We start from the raw sequence: 23,328 nt of genomic DNA on the forward strand, positions 1-23,328 counted from the left end.
GGGCTGCTACTTCTTTACATTTCTTTAGGTTCTGTTTTCATTTTGATGTTGTGACAACACTGTGCTTGTGGTCTGGATAGATTTAGTCACAAACATCTTGGTCAGAAAAAGAGAAATCATGTTTTGGCTTAAAATACCCGATTTGGTTGCCAAAACATGGCAGGAAATTGTCCCAAGGTCTCCTTCAAACGATCCAGTGGTGTCACGCTTAATGACCCTTAAATGAGGGAGTGTTGGTGGGTGACAGCTGCCCCAATACATGTCACTTGCCTCCAGATCAGCTAATAGCTAAATTCAATTGCAGTGATCAAGATGTGGACCTGAATCAGTCGGGGGTTTAGTTACTTTAACACCAAATGAAAGAACTGCAAAGTAATGATAAAGAATGAGAACTGAGTTTGTGTTGTAAAACTAATAACCATGAAAATCCTAAACCCACATTTTAAGTAGAAACTAATTTGTTGTAAAGATGACTGGATTTATATTTAATCGTCATACAGTGAGTGCGACAGCCACAGACACACTTGCAGTCATACAACCTACTGTATGAACACACTCGAGCCCTGACTGCGTCGTCTGCTGTCTGAGCTGGAACTCGATGCTGAGTGGATGGCAGCTGTCCTCCTGCTGAATGGACTGATTGTTAACAGGAGTGCTGTCTGCAGCTTCCTGTGCTTCACTGCTGCGTGCGTCCACTCAATGAGCCCGACGTGTTCGATCACTATAGAAAAGGACTGAAATCAAGAGGCGCTCTTGTCTGTCTGCTCCGACACGCCGACACTCACACCACGGCTCGGCTGTTTTTATAAAGTGACGCAGCCTTTTCATCTCAGCAGTGACAAACAACCTGCAGCTTTACCACATGGTTAACCCCGGTCATTTACACTGAAGTCACATTGTGTGCATGTCAATGGATCAAAAAAACATCCTCCCTCAAAATAAGTTGTTTTCACGAGTGTGTTGCAGTGGTCTTGTGTCAGGTATGATAACACATCTGAAGCTGGAAAGTCACATTTATTCAGTTGGTGATGGCTGACAGGTATTTGTCCTGATCTAATGCGACTCCTCCTTTGACGTCACTGAACGTGGGTTGCTAGGGCTAGGTGAGCCCAGGTGTGAATGGTTGTTGAGCTGTCTGGGGAGAGAACTCAGTACAGCATTGTAGGTGGGTGATAGGCAGTGTCGTAGGCCACCTCCTCTGTTCAAAGACGGTCGTTCCAGTTTGACATAGATGGATTCTTTTACTCCTCGTTCAAACCATCTGTCTTCTAGTCATACTGCAACACTTACTCTCAGCTCCTTACATACGGCAGCTAGATGCTTTAAGAAATTTGACGTAACATTACTTACATACATGACATAAGTCTTGACTTGTCACACTCGTGGCCCGAACTCCAGTCTCCAGGAGAGTCCAGTGTACTCAACCATCTCGACCGGTCCCCGACTTCGAACTCTTCGCGCATTTCCTTATAAAGTTGCTGTTTTTCAGCGTCGGCGTTCATTCTTAACTTTAGAATCAGTTTGAACGGAAACAAAAAATGTCGACTCACCTTTCGATCCCATGTCATGGTCTTCTTCAGTAAAAATCGAGTTTGAGTTTAAGATTCAGTCGTCTTTCCACGTCCAGCTGTTTGTCATCACATTGTTTCGTTTCACATTTTTTCATGCATTTCCTGCTTCCTCTTTCCTTTTGCTTGAACTGCTGTTATTTTCCATGGATTTCATGTGAAAGTCTCTTTTAAAGCAATTTGATAACTGCTCAGTAGATAAATTATTATTATTATTGTTATAAATATCATCTCTAGTATTGTACTAATAGGATCATAGCCTTGTGTTTTAATGTGAAGATGGGTGCCAGTGTAAAGAATGTAAAACTGATAACATCGACCCTTCTTGTTTCTCTGTTACCCTGTTTGTTCTTTGGTTTGCACTCTGTGTAACGCCTCGTCTCCCTGTCCTAACCCGTCCTCCTCGGCTTTTTACGTTTCTTCTCCCTCTCCCTCCCTTTGCTCTACTTCACCCTCTCTGTATCTCTTCCTCCTCCCTGACCCGCTCTGGCTTTTAGAACCAGCTGCTAAGGAGACACAGGTCCCCCGCCGCTTTTCTCTAACCTCCTCTCTCGCCTCGTCCTCCTCCTCCTCCTTCGCTGCGAGACGCACAAAAGGTACATGATTAGTTGTCCAAAGTCTTCCTGCCTCCACCTTCAGCTCTTCCTCTATTTTTTCTTGCTTTTGCAATCTGTCTTTCTCTATTCTGTCCACATTCACAGTCACACACTGCAAACTAATGAATGAGTGTTCACAGTAGAAGCCTAATTATAACACTGCGTTGTGCGATAGGCTCCTTCAGTAGTCAAGTGTTGAATAACAAGGTGGGAAAATTAAGATAATTTCAATGCAAAAGAAAAGTTCCTCTGCTGTCACTTAACTTTATGCTACAGTTGTGATTAAATTCAATGTTTTTTTCTGTTTCTGTTGTACATTCAAATCCATATTGCAGTGTAATATGGAGCCAGCCTCGAATCCAGGCCATATTCTACAAATTACACCTTTAACATAACTGTTAACACCAACATTTGCTTGGAGCTTAAACAGCAATCTGAAACACAAACGAGAAGAGCTTTGAATTTCAACCACAAGCCATGTTAGCTTTCTTCCTCCCCTTTAGCTACCAGCACGGCAGCTCGCTTACCTAATTAGCGTCACGACTGTAGCACATTTAGCAGCTTTAAAACTGAACTGCAACTGTCAGTGTCATTCAGTTTAGATGCTAAATGATGCACTTCTTCTTCTTCAACAACACGGCAATACATTGCTGTGTGTAAGCTAAATGTTAATTTAAACATCTCTTGTGACTTCAGTTAGATTTAAAAGACAACAAATACCCTACACATGCTATTTACATACATCTACAGTAGGGTTTATACAGTATAAATCACTACAATGGCTAGAATGAATGCAAAGAATTGACATATATTATATTCTGTATATTTAGAGGTAGAAAAATGTGTCAGCACAATACCTCCAATTACAAGATGAGAAAACACTGTTTAGGTAGATTTGGCCTTCAGAACATCCCAGGCTCTCTTTATTCAACAAATACTTTGCATTTTCCAACATTTTCAGGTCAGTCATGACCAAAACACACTTAGAATGAATCTGTATGTGTGTACATGTATAGAGTCGGGGTTACAAAAAAGCAATTTTCTTATTACCGTCTCCCTATTTGCTGCTCTCTAGAAATTTATGAGATGCATAGAAAAAGTCAAGCCTTTGCTGAGAATGAAAAACAATGTTAAAGGGGAAAAAAGCCGCAAATGAGTAGACATACATATTCTTTTTGTTTAAAAAAAGCAACGGTAAGGAAATACGAATTTTGATAAGCTGACATTTGGAGCGTAGGGTGACATTCAAAGTGGCAGGAGAAGTGCAATTTACTGCAGCAACACAGATGAGAAGTTCATTTTCAAGCAGGCAGACACAGGAGAGGAATTAAAAAACTCCAATTGAAGTTTTCCCTTGAACTATTTCCTCCGTCTGCTCTTGTCTTCTTTTATATTCCTTTTTTTCCTGAATGCCGAGTGTCTCAACACCGTACGACCCATTAGAGCGCTGCAGGTCACGCTGGCTGTAAAGTGCTCAGTGCAGTCGGGGACGTGGCCGGCTGATTTTAATTCTTATCCACCTGGTGCACTGAAATCAGGAAAATATATGTCATTGCTACAAAAGAAACATACATACAGCTGCACATGTTTGTGTCGGGGTAGAATTGACTTTTTTGCCTTGTTATTTGTTATTCGAACAGTAACCTCATAAACAGCCTTTTACACTGAACACATTTTGACATGTCACAGTAGAAAGAGCACAGGTGTAAGTAATCAGGTCAGTGATTGCTCCTTGTGTTCATGCTGGCTCACTGTCGCGCCGTCATGGCTGACTGGGACACTTGAAGAGAAAAGAGCCCTCGTTCATGTTATTATTAGTAACACCTGCGCTTTCACAGCAACAACAAGTCAAAAATCATTTAATATGCCAAGACTGCGAGAAATGAAAAAAAAGAAAGTTTGATGTGACAACAAGCAGTCAGATGATTTTGAATTTTATCAAATTCAATTATCAATTATCAACATTCACGCTCGGGCCACTATATTTATTTATTTTGACACTATTCATTTATTCTGACGCTATATTTATTTATTCTGACACTATATTTATTGATTTTTACACAATATTTATTTATTTTGATGCTATATTTATTTATTTTGACACTATATTTATATATTCTGACACTGTTTGTTTATTTTGATGCTATATTTATTTATTCTGACACTATATTTATTGATTTTTACACCATATTTATTTATTTTAACACTATATTTATTTGTTCTGACACTATATTTTCACAAGAACTTGAAAGCATCGTGTCAATTGACTTGACTCAACCCGACGATCATTTCTTCATTTTTGGAATGTGAAAAAAAAAAGACCCAAGGCGTAATTACCAGGGATGATCCTCTAAGCCCCCTTCAGACATGAACCGCACTCTGCAAACACACTCGCATATTTACCTCAAATTTTAATAAGCCCTCGACTCACTTTTCTGTTTAACTCGTGACATGTAGGACCTGGTAATTTATGCACAACACTTCCTGCACTGTCCAAGTTTGAATTTAATGCTGTCATATTATAAAAATAAGCTACAACATACACAACAGTAACATTTTTAACTTCGCTGTTTGTGCGCCAAAAAATCAAATAATTTTAATTATGAGCCAGTTTTAAGTTGTCAAGGAATTCTTTTCACGCCATCTCACTAGACACTTTATATTTACAGCATGTGAGAATTGATTACCATCTTGTCTCAGACCATATGAAGCAGTGGGAATTCTATATTCTACCTAATAAATAATGCAGCTGATGAGAGCAGGGCTGCTTAGAGTAGTGAGAGTTTGTGGTTGAGCCTCGGTCTTCAAACACTCGTTGGTGGTCATTAATTAGGAAAAAACAGAAATGAACAGTCAGTAAACTGCAAACAAAGTTCTGGAATCTGAGACAATTAAGAACTGTGAGCAGCCTTGATTTCTTTTTATTTCCACTTGTTGCTCGAGCAGAGCCACCATGTCCTTTGTGTACACTGTAAATAACTGTGAACTGGTTCCACTTGAAAATGCAAGTTAAACTGCTGCCTAAATATTTAGTTTTTGCAATTCATAGTTAGTTAGGGACAAAACAATAACCTTAAGATAATAAGGTAAATCAACGACTCTACTTACACTGGTGAACATTACAAACAGGTCTGATTTACATTTACATGTTTTTAGTTTGAGTCAGTAGAAGAGCTAATATTTTTATAAGTTCTGAAGTGGTCCAGAAATAATTACCAGAAATGTTATGTTTAATTAACTTGAATATATATACTGTATATATATATATTCCTGCACGATTTTTTTTTTTTTACAGTTTACCAATGGGCAGTTATCTGAATGCAGTTGAAAAAACATTTTGGAAACTGAAAACTGTGAATGACAAAAAGCTTTTACTCGATGTTACACATGAAAATACGGTGTTTAAAATGTCAGTGTGTAATTAACCCTCTGGTTGCATGTTATTTCCCCCGGCCAGGTCCTCTCTCTGCTAGCATAAAGAGCAAGAGACATGAGATAAAGAGTGATCCCACTCCGTTTGGTTATGAAGGTACATGAACATGCCAAGATGTTTCTGTCGTGTGCAGGTTTTGAGCATGCTGCGTGTTTTAGCCTGTTGTTTGGTTAATTAGTCACAACTTATTTTTTTGTTTTTATTGGTGGATGATTTGTGGTGTATGTGTACTGTATACGCACGTATTTGTGTGCTTGTTCACTTTCCATATCGCCGTTTCTTGCCTGCTGTGTTGAATTGTGATTTGTGATGTGATGCATGAGCATATTAAACTAGTGTCAGGTCACATATTTTGTTGTAGTTTTGGTGTATGAAGCGTTTGCCGGGTTTCCAGCCTGTTCGACTACTTGTTTGATTGCTGCATGAGTAGAGGCGCACTTGCTCTCTCGGCCCGGTAGACTGAACTTCATTTCATTTATCCGAGCTTTCACGTTTTACATTTTTGCTTGTGGACTTTGAAGATGTTGAATGGCGATCATATTGAGAAAAGAAGGTATAAAGCATTTGGCTTCCCTCCAGATACTTTGCGTGGTGCTATGGCTGCAGTCAGGAAACGTCAGAGCATGACTAGCAACACTGCTTCTGCTGCGGGCGCTGTCCCTAGATCCACCTCCCAACCAGGTAACTGCAGAGCAGGACTCATCACTAATACAGTCATCTGTGTGCTGGCTTTGTTGTGGAGTTGATTTCAGTTTTACGTGTTGATGAAGTTGGTGAGAAAGTTTTGTTTTGGCTTTTGGTGGAGGTCTTTAATTTCATATTATTCATTTTTCCAGAGTTTCACATGTGTAATTTTTCTTACTGCAGCATTTGGTTTCTACCCTCAGATTGGTGTGAAGTCACAATGTGTGAGACTTTGCTGTAGTGGGAGTATCAGAAGTATCTTCCAAAATGAGGGACATCTCACCCTCTAATCAAAAATCTACATTTTTCCTCTTGATGATCCACAGACCTTGTTGTGAGCACGTTCATGTTGGAACTATTTTCTTAATGTATCCCTACGCAGAAGGGAGTATGCCTCTACTAATGGACAAAAGGCTAGCTAATTACTATAACTAGTTACTAAGCTAACTTAGCTAGCTATCTTTAGAGCTCAGCCGAGGAGCAAACCATTAGTTCTTACATCCTGCTCTCTAACAAGCCTCTCCTCTATATGTAGATGCATGTTTCCCTATACACGGTAATACAGGAAAAATATGTATCTTTGACTGTCCCTCTAAAGAAATAGTCCACCAAAAACTCAGTTCTCTGAAAGGTGAACTGAACAGGTGATTTGCCAGTGCCTTGCAAAGTGACCCATATGATGTACGACCTAAACCTAACCCTATGGTTCAGTTTAGACAACTAAAGCTATCTTTATAAGTCAGAGAAAGATTGTAGTCATCAAAGTTAAAAGAAGGGAATTGACTGTCAGTAGGAGATGGGATGCAAACTGCAGTCTCTGCTGTCTACTTGTTGGCTGTTTATCATTTGCCTTGCTTAGGCTACAACAATGAGGGATTCTGCTCAGACGCTGGAAATGTTGCTGTCTAGTTTTTGGTTCAGTGAACTGTAGATGACTTTATGCAGCAACTCAATCAGAAAAGCAAAGCATCCACCCAACAGCTCAACATGGCTAATTAATCCAGTGCTTCTCAAACTTTTTCTGACGTGCCCCCCTTCAGAAGCCAAAACAGTCCATCGTGTAGACCCCCGTGACATCTTGCTATTTGTCTGCTGCTGGTAGGTGTGTCCCCTGAGGCCATCATAGTATAACTAGATGTATAAGAAGAAGTTGATAAAGAAGAGATCAAACTACCTCAATGTGTTTCACTCATATTGAAAACACAAATATTAGACAGTTCTAACTAACTGGAGGGGAGTTGCAGGCTTTTAAGCCCTGTGTGGGAGTGTCCTTACAGAGTCGTTAAGGTCACTGTGAGCGCTGAGTTTCAGAGTCGTTGGGGCCACTTGTTGGTCGTTGACCCAACCGGCCTTCATGTGGGTTGCTAGGGCTAGGTGAGCCCAGGTGTGAATGGTGAGAGAACTCAGTACTGCATTGTAGGTGGGTGATAAGTAGCTGGCCTACGACATTACTTATCACCCACCTGCAAGTTCCCTCTTAACGACTCTGTAAGGACACTCCCACACAGGGCTTAAAAGCCTGCAACTCCCCTCCAGTTAGAACTGAAGAAGCCTCTTGGATGAGAGGTGAAACGTCTTCAAGAAACTGAAACACGTCCAGTTGCCTACGATACAGCACTTAGAACAAATATTGGACCTGATTTAATCTTTATTTCTAAAGAAGATTAGTTAAAAGTCTCTGGTGCTCAAAACCACGTTTAAAATATTGATTGTGTGTTTGAGAAGCTTCCCTCGAGGTCTGATTATTTCAAACTGGTCCAGCTTTTATGATGATATATCACTTAACTGCACAGCAACAATGGTTCCCTGTCACCTGCCGAGTGGAATAAGGATACCCCTCCTGTTTCTGTCTACGTTTTAGTGGTTAATAACGTGTCTTGCTTACACTCAGGCTGGGCCCAGCGGCGTCTCCCATCCATGGACACAGACGACTTTGAGACGATCCCCTCCAGCGCAGAGGAATCCTCCAACTCTTCAGAGGAGGAAGGCAACAATAAAAATGTAGGTGACACTCAAGACTTGCAGCTCACTTCAGCCAGTAAATGTAGGAAAGTCACACCCAGATATAACCTGAAGCATTACTGGACCCAATGTCGAAAAGGGATTTTCATAAAAAGCCAAAGTTGTGAATAATTGTATTCTGAATTAAAACAAGACAGTACATTGTCAAACATCGGCATAAGTGAAAAATGTAGCTCGAGCGCTCCCATTGCAGTCCTGCTGGGTCACGCCAGCTTTCGCCATAAATCATCACATTCCACGATCACTCACCGTCCCTCGACAGCTCTCCACTCATCCCTCATTTCCTCTCCACTCATCCTTCACTTTTCCCTCTTTTCTACTAAATCCCCTCCTGATCCCCCCGAAAGAGAAGCTTAATTATTTCCCATGGACATGTGTCTCATTAGCAGCGGGCACTGACGACTTGACATTTAAGAAGCGAGGGGAGGAGAGAAGAAAGGATGTGATTATAGCCGCACAGGTCTGCTGGGCATGGCAGCCTTTCCAGATCCATTATAATCTGTGTGATGTACAGTGGAGCCACACAGGCACACAACTAACACACACACACATACACACACACATACACATCAATATTGCCAACAGGGCACTAAATTTCTCCACTATCTAAGAGGGGACCACTGTTTCTGGTCATTTTGAAGAAACAAAAATCAAATAGAAAAGCTTATTTTAAGGTCTTTTACTGTAATATTACTTCAAATGTGTTCTTTTAATTTTTTTAAATAAATTGCCAAGAGGGGACTTGCTTGCTCGGGACATGTTTTCAAGGAATTGACAAAAAATTATGAATCCCGCCTGTGGATATAACTGGAAGACAACAAAGAAATACTCATGTGGTGTCTGAGTGTAATCAAAACCTGACACTCATCAACACTGTACAAAACAACAGTACAACCCAAACCATGTGTTTAAAGTGACAAGAGAAAGGCAAATATGGCTCCTTTTTAAATTCTTTAAAGCCGTACTGATCAATGTTTTAAAATGATGAGAATGAATATAAAGCAAAAAAAAAAAAAAAAAAAACAGAACTAAAACTAGAGTGAATATTGGACTTGCATTAATGAAGTAGACTCAAATGTGTGTGATGTTCAGCCCCCCATAAAAAACCTAATTACTGAATCTTTAATGAAGCTACTCAGATTTCACTCTCAGCATGTTAAAGGCACGGCTGCGTTATCTTAAAGATTTAACATAACCGAAAGACTCAAACTAAACTTTTGATTGGAAACCTCATTAATGTTCAAAACCTGAAGCTACAAAAATGAATATACGATGAGCAGCAGAAATTTAAACCTGGATTAGATATGTATCTGACACTGCAGGTCCCAATGAGCTATTACCTTGTTAAGCTAAAAATATTAATGATAACTATGTGAAGTTTAAGAGGGAGATTCCAGCCACTTAAAATTGATTGACTTGACCAGCTCCAGTAGAGAAGCAGCAACAATCTTAATAATCAATTAATTGTTTCATTTTTCAAACAAAACTGTCAAACATTTGCTGGTTCCAGCTTCTTAAATGTAGAGATTTGCTGCTTTTCATTGTCTTTTATAAAAGTAAATGAAGAGTCTTTGGGTTTTGGACTGTTGGTTTGATAAACAGTTTTGCCTCTGGGAAATGTTCATGAGCATTTTTCAACATTTTTTTTTTACATTTTATAGACTAAACGATTAATTGATTGATCATGAAAATAATCAGCAGATTTTGCGATAATGAATATATTTGTTACCACAGCATGGTTATTATTTTAGGTTAGGGTTTGGAAAAGATCATGATTTGGTTAAAAATACCTCTTTTGATCGCCACAAACACAGCCGGCAATGTCCCGATGACACCTCAAAAATACCCGGTGGTTTCACACTTGCAAATGTTGAAACGCAGTCTCGAACTGCGGTCACTGGCTTGGCAGCCTTGGTACTAAACGCCACCATCTCCTGATGTGCAAGTCGGGTCATAACCCAGAATGTGAATATAATATGACATGTACCGTAGAAATGTTAAAAATGCTACGTAGCTAACATTAAAGATCTATTTGTTACATTTGAGCTTTAGTGAATATATAATTTAACAACTGTGTCAAAATGCAGAGTTTGACTCCGTCATTTCTGTCCGCAGGCCGATGCCAGTCGTTTCCGGGTGCAGCTGACGTACGAGTCTAATGAAGCGCGGGACCTCTCTCTGGAGACGGGAGACCTGGTCCAGTTTCTGGAGGAAGCTGAGAACGGACACTGGTGAGTTCCACTTGGCTCCGCGGCAGAACTGTTGGAAGTCAGTCAGCATGTTCCTGCCCACTCATTGTCTCCCTAGTTTGGTTGCAGCTCCCCCTGAATTACTACTTTATTTGACTAAGTGGGTCTCCATCTGCCAGTTCAGACATGTCTTGTTCCTAAACAAAGGTGCGAGAACATAAACTTACCACTTTGAGCAAACATCTCACAAATAAGGCAAAAAATAAACTGTCTGACTTTGCATTATAGTTTATTTAGGGCACTGGTGTTGAGCATCTCATTCACTCTGTGTGCCCTCAATAAACTATAATTGCCGTGCAAGTCCTCTGTTTCCACTCTCATTTGTGGAATGTGTGTGTGGTTTTTTTTAGTTCTCCTAAGGAGTTTATATTTTTGGCTCAGCATTCTCTGCAGAAGACTTCTATTGTTGAAGCACATTCTCCATTGCAACAAAAGGATCACAGTCTGTCTATTACAGAGTCTTTTCATGATATTTTCTGCTTACTTTTAGATTTGGTCTTTAGTCCCTGGATACTCAGCATTTCATTGTTGAAAACGCTGGTTGTTATATCTACATAGTTGATTCTTGTGATTGGTGCTTCTTTCTTTGTCATCATCACGGTATGAAAGAGCTATTTATGAAATGAAAGCGTGAAGGCGGAGGTCAGCTGTGAGCAGCAGGTAAAGGCAGTATTCAGGTATAATACATCAGTACTCCAGTTGCAGAGCGATATGATATCGGGAATGATGCAATAAATGATGCCACCTGAAAAGTAAAACACATCCTCATACCTAAATGACCAGAGTTTGATTGCCAGTGACTTTCGAAACGACGTACATGTGAATGTGAATGTGAATATTATCTTGTTTCTTTCCTGTTCTATAACGGTCCACTGAATATCTTCAGGATGTGGAGGAAACAAGATATTTGAGAATGACATCCTGCGCTTTGGGAAACACTGATGACCATATTGTGACATTTTATAGACCAAACATGTGATCAATTGACAGATTAGTCAACAAAAATAATGTCTATCCCTGTGATTGGTCTGAAACAGCTGGCATGCAACTAATCACTGCTCATTATTGATGTTTTGAGACACAAGAATGAGCTAAATATTGCTTTGCTGAGTAACTAATGAAGCCAGGAGGTGGGTTGTGATTGTTGGGAGTTGGCTGGTTGGTGAGTGAGTTGTTATTCAAAAAGAAAGTACAGGCCACAAGTGTTAAAAGGCATCACCTGGTGAAGCAATCACTGCCTCGTGGGTATTCATCAGCTGCCCTATCAACCACCTGCAGCTGTGTTATGGTCATTTGCTGTTACAGAACCGCTCTATGGGTCATATCGGTGTCATTGTTTCACAGGAAACCTGCTCAAATGACCCTAATAGCACTGCTGCCCTTCATTCTGCTGTTTAGAATGCACTAATCATCCAGCTATCAGCTCATTGAAAAATTGCATCATTGTGATATTTTATTCATGCACCATTTTGGACTAAAATGATGCTGTATATTGCAGCAGTCTTGGTGCCAACACATTTCTATGAAGCTGTAATTGAAATTCAGTAGCAACAGCAGCATAAATTGTGACATTGAGGCTTTTAGCCGCAGCAATATGTTTTCATAATCCTTTGATTGTCTGTCTGAAAAAATGACACAATGTGATTAGATTCAGAGTTGTGTGGCTAATTCAAGATGAATTTTCAATGTCAAAGTATCTGTTCTGAGGCTGGTCAGCGGCGTAGGATGATACTCACCGACACGGAGCCTTCACTGAAAGAACAAAGACGTGTGTGGAGACGAGCTTATTCTGTTAACTGGATGAAAAAACAAATAATGAAAATGATTTTGCAGAACATGTTATATTTCAAGTCGGGTAGGAAAAGTAGTATAATTTTGGTATTGTACCTGTATTGAGACAGACACTTTGTGAATCTGTAAAACCAAACGACTGCATTCTGATTTTGATTCACTTTCTTTCACAGCATCCCAACATCTTTTTGAAAATCAGGGTTGTATGCTGCACACGTCACAGTGTACCCTGCCTTTAGACTAATACATGCAGGCTCCAGCCTCCCACGACCCTGAGGAGCATAAATGGATCTAGAAAATGGATGGCTGGACCTCACAACATAATGCAGTGCAATACAACAGCAACCATAAACTTGAGCCGCAGATATTGAGTTGGATCCATCCTCTCTGACAGAGTATCAAGAAAAATCGAACATTAAGCTGGAGAAAGGCCGTGTTTGATGCAAGGCTGTTATGTTAGATTGTATCAGTGTTGATGGCATGATGTCGCTCTGCATAAGGAAAGCCTTTTTTCCGCTTCCTCCGCCGCTATCCGTGATCATTACCCATACCATGACTTCCCTGGTTAAAAGTCTGTCTTGGCTTTGATTAATGAATGAATGAATCAACCAAGCCTGAGAAAGGAAATGAGACTAGTTCAACAGCTGCTCCTCTGCTGCCCTGCTCTCCCTGTACGAGGATTAAAGGCTCAGTGTGGCTCGTTTGGAATTAAAATTTCATTCACTATAACATTACCCTGATGAACCAGTGGGAGATACAACAACAAAATGTGTGACTAATGGTCTATTGCCAAATCAAAAGGAGGCGGCTGAAAACACAATAGCTTTAGATGAATAATAAATCTCGGTTTCATTCACCGCACCGCCACCATCCATCCTTTTTCGGCTCGCCAGAAAAAACAGAGGCCACTGCCGTTATGGAGAAACAGCCCCTGGAATCAACCGCTGAAAGAGTGTTTTGGTCTCATGCAAGCTCTCTGCATTTGGAAGTGACTAATACTCCGTTAGATAAAAGCTCGACTTGCTTTGAATATGCTCATTTTTCATCAGCTCATGCATATTTCAGCCCTTAAAACCGTCTCCTGTCGTCTACATCTATGGGTTTTTGCTGCTAAAAGGTCTCACTCACTCATGCTTGTCTCTCCTCACTTGAGGAAAATGAAGAATTCATAAGTTCTCCCTTTATTCTTTAGCCTTTTTTGGTGGATCAAAGTTAATGTGTGACTGTAGAAACTTTGCAGAGTGCAACTGATGAACCGTGTGTGTTGTACACACCATCATGTATGCGTGTGCATGGGTGTGTTTTTGTGCATATGCGTGGATTTTGGTGCATGCTTCTGGACTTATGTGTGTTTGTGCACTGCTGATAGTCACTTATCCCAACACAAGCAGTAATACGCCTGCTAATGTAGCCCTCCCAAGAGTGCGTTTCCAGATTTAGGCTTTCATTTCACACCCACAACACACACTGCGTCCCTGTCCCAGCTCCCTGCGGGCTTGCTGTTGGCAATGTGTGGTATATTTGTATAAGGGCTGAGAACACATCCGACCACATCCTGTCAACACTAAGTCACAGTATGAGCAGAATAAAGAGGGAGCTACTTCACTCTGATGTATAACGCCAGAGTCGCAGCAACTTCCTTTCGTCCTCAAAGTCGACTGTAGACGAGTCCAGGCGTGCCAGTGGCTCAGCTGGAAAAAGAGGCAGATTCTGGTTATGATTTGGGAATCACGACTGATCACAGTGTTGGACGGAGCTCATTCCAGCCCGAGCCAGTTGCTGTTGCTGCTGACAAAGTAAAGAGATGAAATCACGGCCGTCGGAGAATTATGTTCTCGTTAGATGATTCATCAGGTCATGGTGCCTGTTCAGTGCCAATGTTTAGTGCTCATGCAGATGGTAATGTGACCTTTTATATAGAAATTCGGAAAGTAACCCTCACCCTCTCCAACAACTTTTACCAAGAGTTTTAGTTGATGTTACACCATATTTTGGAGTTTTTTATTGCCATTTTATTATAAGTTGCAACATAAATGAGTAAATTAAACTGTATCAGAATCAGAATCAGAATTGGCTTTACTGGCCAAGAACGTGTACAAGTACAAGGAGCTTATCTCCGGTATACATCACCAACACCATTAAAAGTATCCACTGAGGAGCCTGTATACAATTCACCTGTTGTGTTTGTTGTAAACAGAAATAAAGAATGAATACTGGATCAATATGTGAGCATGTGATGGATGGATTATGCACTATTATACTGTATACACATTTATATACATTATGTACAGCGTGCAGGGCTCAGATTGACAGTGACGGTGTATGATGATATGTTAAACACTGTGCATTTTAAACAGTGAGAATATTGCCTGTAATCAAAGTAAGTGGATGTTTTGGTGCTCGAGGTGTGCTGACACTGTGTGGCTGAGCGATGGCCTCTGAATCGCTTTCGAGACAAATGCTACTCAGATCAAGATCTTTATTAAATGAGGCAGTGTAATCCTTTATATTCAGGTTTCATCATTCTTCATATTTTAGATATTTCAACTTCAAGCAGACCTTCAGTGGTTTAACGTCTCATTCCGCTGGGATGATGTACAGGTTCAATCCAGGACACTGTGACATCACTGTCAGGTGTGGTTACAGGCACAACAGACTTTAAACCGTATACACATCATCTCTGTCGAAGTCCCAAAAGCCAGCTCAGGTGTCTTTTCACATGTTTTTATCCAGTTCTTTTTCCTCTCAGGCAAATATCCCCCAAAAATATTTTTTCAAAGGTGAGGACATCTGTTCAAATGCTTCATCAATAAGCTTTCTCTGAGACTTTCAGTGAGTTGGCACGATTCCAGCTCTGTGAAACATGCCCCCCCCCCTCTCTCTCTCTCTTTCTGAATGTGTGGTCTGGAACAAAGCTCTGCAAAACCAATTATGCTCCTCAGTAAGACATTGCTCAGCATCTAACTGACAAATCACTCACATTAAGCCTCAATTAAAGCCGTCTAAAACAGTCACAAATGCATTTCTCTTTTCTTGTTTCAGGAAACATGAGACTTCCAGTGCACCAGTGTTAATTCTGTCATACTACCCATGAAGAAATATATTCTCTGTTTTCAGGTCGTGATGATAGCCAGTCTTCTTCCTCTCAGGGTTATTCTGTTTTCACAGGCAGTGACATCAGAACTTGCAGACCTGTTGTGTTTTCATTTAGACTTTGCAAGAACATTAAATATAATCTGTTCCATAAAGTCCTGACCTTCCTTTGACCTCACAGCACTGAGGCAGGTGGCACACTGGGGAGATCGACGATTTGGACTTCCTCAGTTTTATTAACTCTTTTATAGCTGTCCTATAACTTGATATCCGTAGGGGCACTTATAATGATGTTTACAACCCCCGAATCCCAAAAAAGTTTGGAGGCTGTGTAAAACTCAAAACAGAATGTGATAAGTTGCTTATCTTTGTTGACGTATATTCAACTGGAAGCAGTGCAAAGAAAATATGTTTAATGTCTGACCTTGTCGACTTCATTGATTTTTGATTGATCTACTGTATGCTTATACTGAATTTGATGCCAATGCTTCAAACACGTTGGGGCAGGGACAACAATACCAGTCTTTTGTTGTCCCAACCCCAACGTGTTTCTTGGCATCAAATTCGGTTGTTGAATGCTCCAAAAACACCTTTTTGATTGGCATTCCACAGGTAAACAGGTCCATTGGTAACAAGTGATCATATCATGATTGGGTGAATAACTGAAAGGCTCAGTCTTAATGAGCATTGATGGGGCCAGGTTCACAGCTTGGTGAAATACATGATAGTATAAAGGATATTACGACATGGGCTCAGGAACACTTTGTTAAACTGTTGTCAGTGAACACAGTTTGTTTGAGAATTTATTTACATTTTACACAGCAGCCCAACTTTTTTGGAATCAGGGTTGTAAGCTACAAAAACTGCTCCCACAGCATCTTCTCAAGCTTTGTGAGGGATTTTCAATAAAAAACATCCACATCATCCACCTTCCTGCACACTTGGTTGCTTTTTATACGACTTCAAATGACTTCCTCCTTTGCTGCTGTAATATTCACTACAGCCACTAGAGGACATCACCTAATTAGAAGCGTAAATGAAAAAAAGGTCATACTAAGCTGCTTGCTCAGACGACCTATGTGGTCTTTTGGGTTGACTAATTGACAATTTGTCAAAACTTACCATTCTTGATTGTTTTGCTTCTTGTTTTATTATACAGTGTAATGTTTTTCTTCTATATTTTGTAAAAGTTTCTTACCCAGCAATTCCTTTGTAGGGAACAAGGGCACTATGGGATCTTTAAAAATAAAGTATTACTGTGTTTACGTTCCTGCTGTGAGCGAGTGAAGACCCTCCCCTGCATTGTCTTTCATGTTCTAGGCTAGTCAAGAACCTTTTAACAGAGGAGACGGGGCTGGTCCCGTCCAGTATACTGCAAACAGCATCTGAAGGAGGTCACTCATTAAGTAACATCACAGCTATTTCTTACTAACCACCGACAGCTTTGCTGTAACACGCTCGCTCACTCACTCACTCAGCCACCTCCTCCTCCATCCCCTCCTTTACACCAACTTCTTCAGTTGCCCCCTCACTCTCTCACATGGCAGTTGGTCCAGTAGGACTGGGTGGGCTCGGGTGTGCCGCTGCTCTGGGGAGAGGGAGGCAATGTTGGATAGGGTTCAGGTTGGATGGAAGAGCTTTGGCTTGTTGAGTTGAATAATCAGAGCATGATGTCACTGACTGCAGCACATTGCCTCGACTACACCCTTCACATTTCTTCTCTTTCTTTCTCTCTCTCTATTAAACATGCTAAGAGTGAGCGTAGGAAGAAAAATAGATTTTGAGGCCACGATTTATTATCTTAGTGATGGTACATATGTCTTGTTTCCTCATCTTGCAAAAATGTGTGCTCAAAAATTTTTTTTTTTGTTTGAACCCTGTGGAATAACAAAGTGGGAAGATCATCCAGGGCTGTAAAAGTAAAAGAAACAACAACTTTTGGTTAGAAGAAATGAACAACCTCCTGCTTTAATCATCAGCACAAAACTGGTGTAATATAATAAACATAAGGACAGACGCACTATGACTCTCAAGGAGTTGTGAGAAGCATCCAGTTACCAAAACTTTTACTAAACATTATGTTTTCAAGAGAGACTATAAAACATTTGGCAGTGTAACTCGATTTGGATTCTGGGTCTGTTTTTAAATTAATTTGGAAACTATAGCAGTGTTTGGTTTCCAACTGCAACAATGAAGCTCTGATTTGAGTCTCTCACTGGCTCCTTCTCCACGGCAAAGGTGGCTTAGGCTCAGGGGCATCGTAGTATTTAGAGCGACCATCTTTGCCACACTGGGAAAACATGATTACCAGTTGTTATTAGTTGGAAAATGAAAGCTATTAAATTATAGCCATAATCCAGGGACTAGATTGAAAAGTCCACAAGTTAACTCGTGTTAATAATAACTTCCACGAGTGAGACAGAGACAGGAAGGAAGTCAGCGAATGAGACTAAACATAACGTGAATAAAACTTTAAAACATCACCTCGTCTGTGAACATTTGTTCGAGTCACATCGGATAAATTTTCATCAGCAGTGGCCTTCACCAACAGGGAGGGGGAAGGGGTAGGGGGAAGGGATTTTTTTTTGCCAAACAGCCGTAAAGTTAAAGTACATTTCCACTCCTGCTCCGGTCAGCAGTCAACATAATGGAGGTCATCTCCATGGTTTGCTGCTGCAGTCAGGTTGATAAACAGGAGTGAAGATAAATGCAAAAGTTAAAAAGTAATATCTGTCGGTAAACAACTCTGGATCAGAGCAGAACCTGATCTGACTGAGTGTTTATTCCTCCAGAAGGTCCAACTCCCTACTCCAGAGTTGGCTGGCTGTTTACACCAATGCATTTTAGCCGTGTTAATACCTGGAAAGTACGATGTGACAGTTGTTGTAATAGTAGAACATGTTGGAACATTACAGGATTTAAAGTTTAGTTACTCATTAAATGATCCAGGAGATGCATTTTCATGTTGAGCGATGGTGACCTTCTCATTAAAAGGCTACTTTAAAAACAGGAATTGACGGTGGCGATAAAATACTGGTATGAACCAGTTACTCTTTCGTAAACCGAGAGCTCCACATACACAAATCTGAGCCTCACATCGAACATGAGCACTGATTGTATGTAACAGTACTGTGTGGATAAGATCACAGTTTGGTGCCACAAAGTACTTCTTCCTCCTGGACAGCCACTCCTGGGCTATTTGCTCTTCTTCTTCTCTCTCTCTCTTCTCTCGCTTCAGTGTCCCCTCCGTCCTCCATCCATCTCTCCACCATTTCCTCCCTTTCATGCCGACTTGAAGGCTGGCCCTTGAAGTGTTTGCCACGGCCTTGCTTGTTTTGTTATGGAGCTCTGTCCGCCCCCTCTTCAACAACAACTATCCCTCCCTTCTCCTCACTTGCCCTCCTTTATCCCTCCTTTTATCTCTTTCTCCTTTTGTTTCTGAGTTGTTGTTTTTATTTTTTTCATGTTTGAGGAGGACAGAACTCCACGCTCTAGCAGCTGACCTTCAGTATTTTGGTTAAGTGGAGCCCATTTACAAAAAGCCCTCTTCACCTGTCTGCATTGATTGCCCATGTCTGCCTTCCCTATAATTCTTTACGCACTCTACTGGCTGATATTGTTGCAGATATTGAACGCCTGACTATTATGTCTCCCTGTTTTACACTCCTATTAAAGCTGCGTTGTTTGATGTTTTATTGGCAATGCAGTCCGGCTGTGCATCCCTCTTCTTCAGCACTGTGTTTGAATGCCACAGTTTGTCCACATGTCCCCACGCTTGTTCTGTTTATTATATCACAAGTTACCAAACTGTATTTAAAGGTTGAATCTGACTTGTATCTTTCTTGTTTTTTTCCAGATATCTTCAGTGATCTGTGTACAGCAGCACTCTCCGACTCGGACGACAATGAAGCCAGTACTTGGGGAGAGGTGTCTCAGGACAGCAGATAAACATGGTTGACTGTTGTAGTTCATTGCGTTGGACTACAAAACACTTTTGTTGGATCACAAACAAGCCTGAGAACAGTGGTTTTTCAACTGTAATTTCCTAAGCTTGACTTTCGATATCAACACCTAATAGTTTTCTACTTGTAGTTCTTCATGTTCTACTACAAATATGGCCTGCTATTGTTTTTTCAACTGTAGTTTTTCATGTCCGAAACATTGATGCTTTTCCGTGGAGCCCCCTGGAAAGAGCTGGAACCTTAACATGCCCGGACGCCACAGTGGGGAAAGCCATAAAAGACTTTTAATTCAAGGAAGTTGTGGAAGCTGTCGTCTGTGGAGGACTGAAGGATGTGGACACTGAACTTTTCTATCCAAAGTTGGATGAATTCAGATTTCATACTTGGGGCTGGATACCTGAAAAACTCAAATCCTTTTTCTAACTTGGATAACCTTTAGGGAAAAGAGATGAATTCCATGTGCTGGTTGTGAGCTGGGCCTTGGCAAGGTGCCCTGTTTTGCTGCTACGCTGCGCTGAAGGAAAATTTCTGTCAGACCAGGTTCTGCTTCAGCTGCTTCAACTTTTCAGGTTCAGAATACAGACACTTCACAGTAGCTGCAGTCTCCACAGAGCAGAGAAGTTGTCTTGCTTTGCCTTTCTTCGTCGTGGTAGAGCACCCGCATAATGTCATTACGTTACATCAGATATATTATCTCAGCGTGCCCGTTCTCACACCCTGTAGACTGGCAAATTATCTGTATAAATTGCTGTAAGAGGTTTGGAGATATCTCCTTTCCATATATGAATTTATAACCCAGCCGTTCCTCTCTTGTGCACTGGAGGAGAAAAAATACTTAGTTTTAAATTTGGTTCACTCTATCTGAAACAAAACTTTTTAAATTATACTGTTTTGTACAGGAACTGTATATCTGATTGTTTAGAGATCCTCCCATGCTCCATCAATGAACTCTCACAAATTCTTAAAAAACAGCTTTTTGGGGGGTCATGTTGCAAACAATTGGCAGTTGACACATCGAGCAGACATAGAGTTACATTTTAATTCATTTTGGGTCGTGTTTCTGGTGACCTGAATTATGTTAGTCAAATATGAACTATTTGGGTATATAACTGGGTATGTTTTCAGTATCTAGTCCAGGTAGTTGCTAACATCGTTTGTCTGCCTTCTTGTGCCACAACCCAGTTGCCCGAATAAATGCTGTACAGTACATTTCTGCAAAACCACAGATGAGTTAAAACTTTACGTTTCTTTTAAATTTTCTCTTATGAAAAAACTGTGCTTATGCTCTGGTTAGGTTTAGGCACAAAATGTCTTGGTTAGGATTAGGAAAATATCATGTTTGGACTTAAAATACCTGTTTAGTTGGAGATAGCCCGAGGTCTCGCTAAAAACGCCCGGCTTCGTTGCCACAAACATGGCTGGAGATGGCCCAAGGTCTCCCTAAAAATATCCAGTGGTGTAGCAGATGTGACGGATGATACGCTGTGGATTTGTTACTACAAGTGACCCATGACATGTTACAATGGCGTCATTTGACTTATTGTTCATATAAAATGTAAGATTGGTGCAGCTTTTTTTTTTTTTAAAAAAGGACAGTTTGCTGTGTTGAGGGTGCATCAAACGAAAAAAATGTAATTCTTAAAGAATCTCCTTTCTCAGCTAATGACAGCTAAATTACTTTCCAGCACAAAATGCACGTGAGAAATGAATCAATCATAATGTGTTTTCAACTTTATTCGTTTTACATACACAGTGAATAGCAGACAGAAGAAGCCAGCAGCTTTTTGATGGAAATCAAAGCGTTAGTGCAGCACATCTCTTCTTTAGATGAATGGGCTGGTGGTGTTAAGGAAACAGATTTGTCTCTGTGACATGTTATGCTACTTGGACTCGTCTCTACAAAATGGGATTTTCACTTGCAAGCTTTTTGAGGACATTTCACACTTTGTTCTGCTGCACGCCGGCTGCTATCTATATTCAGACATTGTGTCTCTGATTTGTGTGCATGTAAACACTTCACCTACTCTGTTAAGATGCTATCCAGGCAACAGACACACAGATATTTTAAGCGGATATTCAGAATATTGTATTAATTCATGCACACAGATCACTTCATATCCTGCTGATTCATCTCCACATCAATATAGCCACTCATTGCCAGCAGCGCTGCAGACATATACTGAATCAGAGACCAAATTGATTGTATTCCTTGAAATTCCTTTAAGGATCCGAGTGTCGGTTTGCTGAATCCAAGCAATAGTTCAGCTTTTCAACAGTGCTATCAGATTCATGAGAGTCTCTTCAAGTCCACGTTAAAAATACTTACACAAGTGGGTTTTTTTACAGCAATCTTAACGTTTCTTAACAATTTGTTAGGGTCACCACCATTAGCCAGGTAGGCTAAAAAACATTTCTTTTGACAGACGGCACTCATGTCCTTTTTTTATGAGAGTAAACTACAGTATGTTGTGGGAAAAGTCAAGGAACTGTTTGGCTTTTTGCTGCAAGTGATTTTTCAGGGAAATGCGTTTTTTAGTAAGCAGCGCCTGCTGTTTCTTAACATCGACTGTATAGGTTTCACCTTTTCAGAGAGGGAAATAGCTTTGTGCATTCAATGTCCATTCATGGAAAGAGCCGGGAGGACATCTTGGTAAATGTAAATAAACATCAGTGTTGGCCTAAAATTGCATATTTTGGGGGGCAAAGATCCATTTTCTGTTTGACTGCTGTATTATTGTACATGATTCTCCTTCAGAGTTTTTTTTTCAACATTGTATTGCATTTCTACTGACAGACTGAATTATATGAGCTATTCACGCAAAAATCTGAATTAGCACCGCTGGATTTACTTAAAGATGGCACATCACGTCACAGGGAGGAGCCAAAAAATGTCCTATTCATAAGAGTTTAGATGACAGATGACCCGTAACATCTTGGGAATGAAGAGAGAAATCCAAAAGGATATCAAAAGGCAAAATATTCACCCGATGACTGGATACATATCAGAATGTAAGGGTTAGTTACTCTGTTAGAAAGCTACAGTAAGTAACAGGTTCGAGTTTAAGCTATTCAAAGATTAATGGCTTAGATGGACGGACGGACGGACGGACGGATGGATGGATGGATGTTGGATTCATGGATGGATGTTGGATGGATGGATGGATGTTGGATTCATGGATGGATGTTGGATGGATGGATGGATGGATGGATGTTGGATTCATGGATGGATGGCTGGATGGATGACGCATTGATGGACAGGTGCAGTAGATGGATAAATTAATGGATGGATAGATAGATAGAAAGATATTTTGACACTGTAACTGGGTTGCAATCAGTAAGAGAAGGCCAAACTCTATGAAAGGTCATATACATTATTATAAGTCTGACTGTAAAGAAACAAACTCCTCTTGAACATGCTGTATATTTTGTTTATCCCATGTTAAATGAAAAATATTGTATCTTTGTAAAGGAAATATTTATACTGTACTGCATCCTGCTGCAATTTAATTGCCATTTAACTCTATTATAGAATGTATCAAGTCTGTATATTGTACAATCCGTCATTGTAATGTACATATTGGTTCATTGTGATAATATGCATTTACAATATGAATTTTGTCACCTGACTGTTTTTTTTCTTGCATGCACGACACCCATTTGATACCTAGAGGTGCTAGATTTAAAATTAGACTACATTCAGACTTTGTTGCTTCCCGTTGAAAAAGAGATGCATCTTTTTTCCAATGTGTGCGCTGCAGGAACAGCACTGTTTTACCGTTATGTGCCGTAAAGTAATCCAATATAATCCCACTAGATTTTACCTGATGTTATATATCTGGTTTATATAGACCCCGTCAGGTCCGGTGGTAAAACTTTAGATATCTTTTATGCAATTAGTGAACTGTGCTCTTGAATTATGGAATCATACGC

At 40.4% G+C, this 23,328-nt stretch overlaps 1 protein-coding gene across 1 annotated transcript in view; it reads left to right on the top strand.

The window, feature by feature from the left end:
• Window positions 1-23,011, top strand: part of mcf2l2 (MCF.2 cell line derived transforming sequence-like 2) — a 91,936-nt gene extending 68,925 nt beyond the window's left edge. Inside the window, exons 30-36 of the mRNA XM_073476084.1 lie at window positions 2,066-2,164; window positions 5,622-5,693; window positions 6,177-6,278; window positions 8,173-8,282; window positions 10,419-10,534; window positions 16,757-16,848; window positions 19,290-23,011. Of these exons, the coding sequence (XP_073332185.1) occupies window positions 2,066-2,164; window positions 5,622-5,693; window positions 6,177-6,278; window positions 8,173-8,282; window positions 10,419-10,534; window positions 16,757-16,848; window positions 19,290-19,384 (686 nt within the window). The 3' untranslated portion in view covers window positions 19,385-23,011. The remainder of the gene's footprint in view (window positions 1-2,065; window positions 2,165-5,621; window positions 5,694-6,176; window positions 6,279-8,172; window positions 8,283-10,418; window positions 10,535-16,756; window positions 16,849-19,289) is intronic.
• Window positions 23,012-23,328: the final 317 nt, after the last annotated feature.

Source organism: Pagrus major, chromosome 11 (assembly GCF_040436345.1).
Source record: "Pagrus major chromosome 11, Pma_NU_1.0".
Lineage (NCBI taxonomy): Eukaryota > Metazoa > Chordata > Actinopteri > Spariformes > Sparidae > Pagrus > Pagrus major.